General features: G+C 39.3%; 1 protein-coding gene across 1 annotated transcript; it reads left to right on the forward strand.

The window, feature by feature from the left end:
• Positions 1 to 5,842: 5,842 nt before the first annotated feature.
• LOC149011806 (uncharacterized) lies at positions 5,843 to 8,131 on the forward strand. The gene has a single exon (XM_089164463.1). The coding sequence runs from the start codon at positions 5,981 to 5,983 to the stop codon at positions 7,805 to 7,807; it is 1,827 nt and encodes a 608-aa protein (XP_089020589.1). The 5' UTR covers positions 5,843 to 5,980; the 3' UTR covers positions 7,808 to 8,131.
• The last annotated feature ends 1,143 nt before the right edge of the window (positions 8,132 to 9,274 follow it).

Here is a 9,274-nt window from a genome sequence, read left to right on the forward strand (position 1 = left end):
TGGTACCTAGAAGAGCATATGGAGCTGCCTCACTATCCTTAAGATTAGGCAATTCCTATGGCAGGCTTGTGCGAGGGGGCTTCCTACAATAGAAGGCCTTTACCAAAGAAAAATCCATGTTGAAGAGACATGCCAAAGATATTTAGAAGGGGCCAAATCTGTGGAACACATTCTCTTAAGATGCAAGTTTGCAAAGGCGGTCTGGCTCAGGTATAACTTAACTTACAGAGGAGTCCAACACCACAAAGTACATGACTTTATAGGGTCCTAGAGTTCTTTCAAAGAGACGAGAAAAGAGACCTACGGCTAGGCTGCAAGGAAAGCATCATTCATACTTTGGTACCTATGAACAGCCCGAAATGAGCCTTCAATTAGAAAATTTGGCATCTGCATAAGGTTATCGAGAAAGCAAGCAAAGACAACCAAGAATTTGTGGCGGGCCACCTTAGTACTCTACCATGCACTCGGGCCCCTAAGACACGATCAAATGAATGGAGAAAATCCCAAGTGGGATGGACTAAAATCAACTCAAACGCAATGGTTAAAAAGGACTTGACTTTGGGTGGCCTAGAGAGCAAAGTGTGGAGGAGGTTTGGACTTGCCATCCGGCTCTGCCGTAGAGGCGTACCTATCAAGCTCGTCGCAGAAGAACTTATACTTCTAGATTTGGAGTTAATCTGCGGTATGCACCAAGGATCACTGCAACCAAAGAGTTTATTTTTTATTTTAAACTAAAAAAGGAAAATAGAAGTGCTGCAACCAGGGAAAGAGATAGGCCGGAAAAACAAACAGATCGAAGCCAAAAAAGCTACAGATCTGAGCGTCCGAGCAAAAGAAAAAGGAGGAAGGTGAGTAGAGGAGGGAGGGGAGCAGAAAAGTAAAACGAAACACTAGATCTGGTGTTCCGCGCAGGTGGAGACCAGATTTGGTGTTCCTTGGCAGATCAAAGGGAGAGACGAAGATGGAGAGGAGATGGAGAAACAGAAGAGAGGGAGAGCAGGGAGAGGCGAGTCGGAGCCGGGAAAGGCGAAACAGGAGAGAAGGAGAGAAGAAACAAGAGAGAAGGAGAGTAGGGAAGGCGGGATGGGAGAGCAGGGAGAGGCGGGAGGGAGGCGAGGTGGAGATGGGAGAGGCAAAGGCGGGATGGGAGAGAAAAATCTGGAGAAGACGTGAGAGAGAACTGGAGGAGACGTAAGAAGAAACAGAAGAGACGGGAGAGAGAAACGAAGGAGAGGAAGAGAGAAACCAAAGGAGGTGGAGAGAGACTACAGAGGCGAGTCTCTCCGCCTCAAACTGAGAGAACCCCTCTAGTAGCTTTGGGAATGTTGTGTTCTTTTATTCCTGTCTATGCTGGGAAGCATATTTATACAATTAGAACATATTCATCTTGCTTACCATGAATATTGCTTGGGCAATTGATCCAAATGGTTTAGAGCAAGTTCAAATAAATTAGGGTATTGTCTTTGTTGCTTGTCCTTGTGTTGAATCGAGAAATAATGGACTTAACCTGGAAGTGTAAATTATTTCAGCCTATCCAATGGAGATCTATAAGCAATGTTGGGGATTGTGAAGTTTCCAGGCCTTTTTCTTTTAGCAAGTAATGCCCAATTCATGTTGGCCATCCTTTTGAAGGTTAGACAACCACTTCTCTTGAATTTGCAAATGTTTTTCCAAGAGATGGTGTGTATGAGAGAGCCATCTCCTTTAGATGAGATGAAGTTCCTAGAAGCTCCACCTAGGTCTTTCAAAATGGAAGAAGATAACTTGAAGCATCACGTGAAGTGTGTAGGTAAATCATTGATGGTGAATTGAGTTAATACGAATTTTCTTGCAAAACGTTTTGTATTCCACCCTTGAAGTCTTGAGTCAACTCTTCAAATTGAAGTTTCACAATGTGTTTTGTTCAACTGTCCACTAAAGAGGGGGATGCCAAGGTAGATGTCTAGTTTTGAGGTTGGAGTGATGTTAAAAAGGGTGGAGAGTTCTTTGTTCAAGGATGATTAGGTACTTGGGCTATAGCAAGCCTTTTTTTCTAAAACATTAAGCTACTGCCCTAAGAAGGTATAATATGTTTCAACGATCTTTAAAAAGAGGAAGTTTCTTTTCTAGTTGCTTGACCAAATAAGATGTACTGTTGAACAGATAATAATATTAAGATGTAGTTTTTCTTATTTATCTGTTTTTTTACAGGAAAAAAAGAAGAAGAAAAGCCTAAATTAAGTATGACCCAACCCGACCTTGTTATATTTTGTGACCCAAGCCAGCCCTTCGGGTTGGAAAAATTGGGCTCAGGGCGGGTTTGGGCCGGGCCGGGTCAACATGCTTTTATACTTTTATTGACACCCCAAATTCCCAATACGTCACAAGAAGGATTTAAATTTAGGATGAAGTGGAAGTTTCCAAAAAGATTTCCACCAAGTTTTGTGATTGTATTGGTTCCTTCGGGGCTCTCTCAATTTCAACAATGCTCACCTTGCCAATTTGGTGGCGAAGTCACCCTTTGTCAAGATGAGAGAAACCCATGAGTTTGGGGAGTTGGATGAATTAATGGATTGAAGGATGGAAAGGGAGTGTAATTGCATGGGTGAGACTAACTCCTTGTTAGTATTCTCCAGTGATTCAATCACTCTTGCCACCATGATTTTCTATGGCATCAAAGTTTCAACTGATCAGTTATTTGTCCTCCATGCAGTATCCAGGGATCAAACTAGAAGAGGGTGTGTAGTCTGTCCCCAACCGAGGGAGGCTGGAGGTTTAGGAAAACGGAGGATATCAATTTTTCTCTTCTTCTGAAGCAAGGATGGAGAATGCTTACCAGTCCATATTCGATATGGGTTCAAACAACAAAAGCCAAAAATATCCCAATTTGACTCAAAAGTGATGAAAAAATGGGTGGTGGACATGGAATAGTATTTGCAGTGACCTCCCTTCTCTACAAAAATTGGTAGGGAAGTGAGTAACATTCTCTTCCCCAAAGCTTAATGCCATAAAGTTTTTTATTAATTTCTACCAAATTGTTGCACTTCATTTCTTCATGCTCTTAACTGTGGCAGACACCATGACTTCTCAATGCTTAGAAGGAATGTATTATGGAACTAGTCAGTATCATTCTTTGATTTTCATTTACAATTCTTTCTTTTTCATGTCTTCCAAATATGATCTATTTATTTACACTGAACCAACCCTGCACTAAGTGAAGGTCAAAAAATTTCAGCCCTAACCCAACTCTCAAGGTATAGAATTCTCAACCAAAATTCTATCTAAGCTCAGGTTTGGTTGAAAAGCTAAGGCAAGTTGCAACTCTTGAAACCCTAGAAGGGCACCAAAAGAGTGATTTTAGGTTTTTTAAGTAGATCGGTTAAGAGCCAATAATCTAATCAGATATGATCCCAGTGCAAGTTAGTCCTTCAAGTAAAGTTCTCAATTGTTCAGTCTATACTTATTCTTAGCTTCTAAGTGATGTAAAGCATGTTTCTTCTTCTTAATTATCTGTCCCTTTCTCTAACCCTAAAAGAGTAAACTTTCCCTTTACCAAAAAAAAATTTCTTTGTTATGCTTCACTCATATTATATATATGCAAATATGAAACCCTCTATAGGGTGTAGTTAGATGCTATGAAAAAAATAAAAATAAAAGAAAACTCTATTCATATTTGATTACCTCATCTTATTCCTAAAAATTTATTGAGATAACATTCTTTTTTATTTTTAAAATAATTTTGATGTACATTTATCATGTTTATATCTAAGGTTCATCTGGCCAGCTTGTACGCACCTCGATTACATCTTCAGAGGGGAGCTTTGTCGTCTGCAATGGTCGAACCATGACCTCTCCACTGAGAAGTATGGATCTTACTACTCTACCAACCCTGCATTGACCAGTAAGCTTATAGCAATTAAACCAAATATTAGAAACTCATTTCAAATATAATTTGAAAATATTTGATAAAAATTGACTGAGATCTGACAAAAGCAACAAAAATAAAATTAAGAAAAATTCCTAACCCAAATCAATTATAGCAAGAAATGAAAGCTCAATTGATATGTACTAATTCATTCAATTCGACCTGATCTTGATTCCTCAAACTAGCAGATGAGCTAATATGTCCAAAACTTTATAGTAAATATATTAAATTATGTGTAAAAATTACCTCTTAATCAAGGTACTTCTAAATTGATCTAGCCAAACTTCAATTGCCTCCCTTTGCAGTAAAAGACAACTTTGAAAGTGAGAATCCTTCTATCAATCATATTCAAAACAAATTGTACACAATTGTACATATGCTGTTAAAAGAATCCAATAAACAAATAACAATATCACACATTGTTGATGGACATTTGCATCATCCATTGAAATTGACATTTCATGTAAAACTGGTTTATTAATTACTTTTTGTTGGCTTCTATTTGATTTTTGATATTTCATTCATGATGGGTTTTATTAGGGATTTAGTCCTTCCCCCTTTTGTTTTATAGACCAAAAAAGAATAATTCCTTCCCCCCTTTTGTTTTATAGACCAAAAAAGAATAACTCTTTTTCTGAAAACTAATAATAATGACAATCTTAAAATTTCAATTCTTGTACATTCATGCATTCTTAGCTTTACTCGTCTATTTCGTATGCCAAATTGATTTAAAGAGGGGAAAGAAAGTGGCATCTCCACTTCTCCCTTTTTTTAAGTGTTTATTTTTCTATTTTTGTTTTCCTTTAACATGACAAACAAGCTATTTCTTCGATTAGCAATAGTAAGAGTTCTATTAATCCATTTTAACAAGGCCCGTTAATTTTTAGCAAATTGATACCTTGATACATGCCTATGAGAAAGAGTGTGACTCAAATTCTTGTATGAGTCTTCTGAATTTATCCGGAAAAAAATATATATATATATGAAAAAGATGTTTGGAAAGCTGTTCTTCTCACCCTGAAAGCCCACATCTGCAAGAGACGGCATGCGCTCACTGATTTTATTTATATTACGCAAAAACGGTTAGGTTAGTTTTTTATGAGGGCGCTTCCGGTGCCTGCAATTACTTGGTTCTCCTGTTGGACCTCTACCTACAAGTCTCGCTGCCATGTCTACTTCTGATATAGGTGTCAACTATACCTCTATCCTTGGGTTAGTCACAATCTCCTTGTCTTAGAACCTGTAATAGGAGTGAACGAAGTGAATGCAGTGACAATTCAGTGTCTAAGATAAGGCTGTCCACGAACACCTCTTTGGCTTAGTCTTAGCCACAATCTACCTTTCTTCTTGAATAGGGGATTTTGGTAGTGAATGGTAAGTAATACATATACATGGCTTTAGAGGAGGATCCTTGTATTAAAGGATGTGTGGCATAAGTACCAACTAAAAGAAAAGAGAAAGGAGTTAGGAAACTTATCAAGGAATTGGTTTCACATAACCCAACCCAACCCTAACCCTAACCCTAACCCTAACCCTAACCCTAACACTAACCCCATTGAAAAGTCATTACCAGACCCTAAAACATGTATATGATAACAATAAAATGGGACCCAACCCAACCCTTAATCCTTATACAACTTTTATTTATTTTATGAAGTATTTCAAGTACCACTTACATAGAAGTATCCAATGGTCCAATGGACCATGGTGTCATAGAATAGAAGGAATTAGAAGTTAATATCTCAATAAAGTGTGTTTTCATACCATTTGCACATGTAAGTAGCTGTTTTTTTCCTTTTCAATAGAAAAGACCCTAAAAAGCGTGACTTAGAGAACTCAAAGACGTGTTTTCTTTTGTTTTAGATAATTAAAAACCAACTTTATAAGTAATTCTAAGGCTTTCCCTCGCTTATACTTCCTCTAATCATTTCCTTCCCACGCTCCCAACCAAACACACCTTACCAAATAATATATAAACTCCAAAGCCAAAGAGGCCCAAAGCAAAAGCAAAGAACAGCAAAAACCAGAGCCGAAGTGACCCCAAAAAAGCTAATTTCTCCTCCTTCACTCTTGATTATGGAAGAAAATGGAGAACCATCGACACCCTTTTGGCTTCAGACAAGTAATAATCTAGATCGTCATCGACATCGTCGATCATCTTCTTTACTTTTCAATCCAACTCTGTTAATAGTGTTGCTTCCAACTGTGGCTTTCTTGCTTTTGTTTGTTGTTGTACCTTCTGTTCTTTCCTATGCTTCTCAGACTTTGAAATCTAGTTCTGTGAAACGTAATTGGGATTCGCTCAATCTTTTGCTTGTTCTTTTTGCTGTTGCTTGTGGGTTTCTCAAAAGAAGAAATGATGATGGCTTGGCTTTATCTTCTTCTTCTTCCTCTGGTTTGGAAGAAGTTAATGGTGTCTCTGCTTACATGGCAGAAGAGGTTGAAGAGAACCCAGTTCAATCAACAACTCCCAGACCTCAATGGTTTGAGTATTCTTCAGATCCAAGGATCTACGATGCTGTGAGGACGACAACTACGAATGTGGGTCGTTTGAGGAGGAGTTGCAGCTCGTACCCAGATCTCAGGCAAGAGTTTTCATGGGCTTCCGGCGAAGATGAGAGATGGCGATTCTTTGACGACAATGATATCGCTTTGAACAATTACCGGTCGGCGTCGGAATACATTCGCCGTCGACGAGGACTATCTGAGAGTGAGCCACATTTGGAGATCAAAACCATACCTGTTGATACTTTTTGGCTTCGTCCCACGAAGGCTTCTTCTTCATCATCGCCACCGCCTCCAGTACAGCCACCGGTGCCGGTGCCGCCACCTCCGCCTCCGCCTCCTTCATGGGTGATCAAACCCAAAACAAGCCGAACATTTCATTCAGTAAAGCGTAAGGAAAATGTGGAGAACCCAGAAGAAGTTGTGTCGGAAATCATGAGAAGGCCACCCTTGCAGTCTTCGCCGCCGCCGCCGCCGCCTCTTCCACCCCCAAGACCGTCTTCGTATCATCATCAGTCAGAGCAAAAGAGAGGACGAAGTGATAAGAAGAGAAGAAGCGGTGCTAAGGATATAGCCATCTCACTAGCTTTTCTGTATCAACACAGGAAGAAGAAGAAGAAGAAGAATTACAAGGAGAATCAGGATATCCCCAATCAATCCATTTCGCACTCAGGAGGAGAAGGAGCTCCTCCACCGCCGCGGCGGCCTCCTCCTCCACCACCACCACTACCTCCTCCTGCTTCTGTATTTCACAATTTATTCTCCTACAAGAAATCCAGCAAGAGCAAGAGAATCTACTCAATTTCACTTTCACAGCTGAACCCATCTCCTCCACCACCTCCACCACCACCAAGACTTGAATCATCAACCAAACGGAACACCCAGAGTGAGACACCATCAGTGCCACCAAACCCATCTTCCAATCCACCTCGGAAAAGCCAGGCAATATATGCCGGCGGTGGAAAACCTCCGTTACCGGTGAAAGCGAACAATATGTTATACAGCGAAGATGAGAACCTGAACAGTGGAGGGCAATCTCCATTAATTCCAAAACCTCCTCCTTGTCCGCCATTCCAAATGCCAGAAATGGATTTTTTGGTTGGTGGGCATTTCCAGAATTCGTGTAGCAGCTCACCTGTTGATTCACCAACGGTGAAGGAATCTGAATTTGAATGTGAATCATTTTTGTCCATGTCAACTACCTCAACCACTGTGAATGCTGCTGCTGTGGAGATGATTGAAGATGGAGATGGCAAGAGAGCAGTATTCTGTCCCAGTCCAGATGTAAACACTAAAGCTGATACCTTTATTGCAAGATTCCGAGCAGGTTTGAAGCTTGAGAAGATGAATTCCATCAAAGAAAAGCAAATTAACCAGAAGCCCAATGTGGGAAATTAAATTTCTTTTATTGTTTGTGGATTGATTTTTCATTTTTTCCCCTTCTTCTCGCAGGAGGATGGATACACTTGAATTTGTTTGTTTATAAGCATAGATAGATATTGATTAGATGCACAGAAATATTGATAGGTTTGTTGGGCTCTGATTTTCCCTTTTAGAACTCAAAATCAGAGTGAATGGTATGGGGTTACTTGATTTATAAGCTTATGTATGTTCCTTATGTATGAAGGATTGAAATTGAAGGCATAGAATGGAATTTGAGACTTTCTACCAAACGAAAAAAAGTAAAAATGGATTCTGAAACATCATATTGTTTGTGTGTGCAAGAAGGGAAAAGCATATGAACTTCGATCATTCAGTGTTTCACACCCCACATGTTTGGATAGCATTCTCTTTTTCTGTATTAAAAATAATAAATTGGATAGAATGTCAGGTCATGAAAAGTAGAACAAGTGATTCAAAATTGAAGTTGTTAAGAAGTCGTTTTCTTGGTTTAGACTTGTGCGATTTCATGTGAAAAGTCCGGTTTTGTTTGATTTTATATCCTCCAGGATACCTTTATCACACTCTAAGACCTTTTATTTTTCCAAATTTGCATTTTTACACTCACAATTCCATTTTTAAACTTTCGTAGTCATGGCCACTATTCCTGCCTTTGATCTGTAGATTATACTGTTTAGAACAGATAACAACTGCTTGGCTTTGGGATTCATAGGTAGGTGTGAGAATGAAGAGAAGTTTTGGGTTCTTATATGAAAGGAATCTAAGGTTTTGTATATTGGAGTTCAAGACAAAAGAGAAGGATGAGTTTTCAAAAATCGATTCAAAAAGATAATCTGCAACACATTCGAGGAATTTCTCATAAATTGAACCTGAGCTAGTTGAAGAAACTAAAAACATGAGAACCAAGAAGATGCAGAGGATTACAGATAACAAGGAACCTATTTTTGCGGCTTGGTTGTTTAGAGGATGGCTAGTTTACTGATCAAGTCACTTCATTTATGTGGAAAGATTCACCTGTGTTCTTGTATTTTTCTTTTCCCCTTTTCTTCTTGCTCGGTGAGGTTGCAAAAAATAACAACAAAATCCTGCATTTGGGAGCCAATTGCCTACCATAATTTTCAACGCCACAATCCATTGGAGAGTCAAATACTGGAAGTGAAAAACACAGTTATAATGAGCTAGTGATGTGTCATGGTGTGGGTGCAACATGTTGAATTGAGCAAGATGCTTTCAGGGTTTGATATGGCGATGGATTTTCTGTGGAACACCATAAGAATGGAAATACTCAATCCCTCTTGCTACGTCTAGGTTATTTTGATTCTTGTAGGCCATCAATGCAGGAGAGAATCGTGGAACTTTTGGAGGTGATCTCGGAGAGTTTCATTAACCAAGAGCATGACATTCAGAAAAATTAGGAAGTCAAACCATAGATGCCTCTATGTAGCTCAACAATCCTATATTAAT

The sequence above is a fragment of the Hakea prostrata genome, chromosome 7, assembly GCF_041222555.1.
Source record: "Hakea prostrata isolate BN-2017 chromosome 7, UWA_Hpros_2, whole genome shotgun sequence".
Classification (NCBI taxonomy): Eukaryota; Viridiplantae; Streptophyta; class Magnoliopsida; order Proteales; family Proteaceae; genus Hakea; species Hakea prostrata.

Excerpts from the sequence above, each read along its gene's own strand:
- LOC149011806 (XM_089164463.1), top strand. The coding sequence starts at position 5,981 with ATGGAAGAAAATGGAGAACCATCGACACCCTTTTGGCTTCAGACAAGT.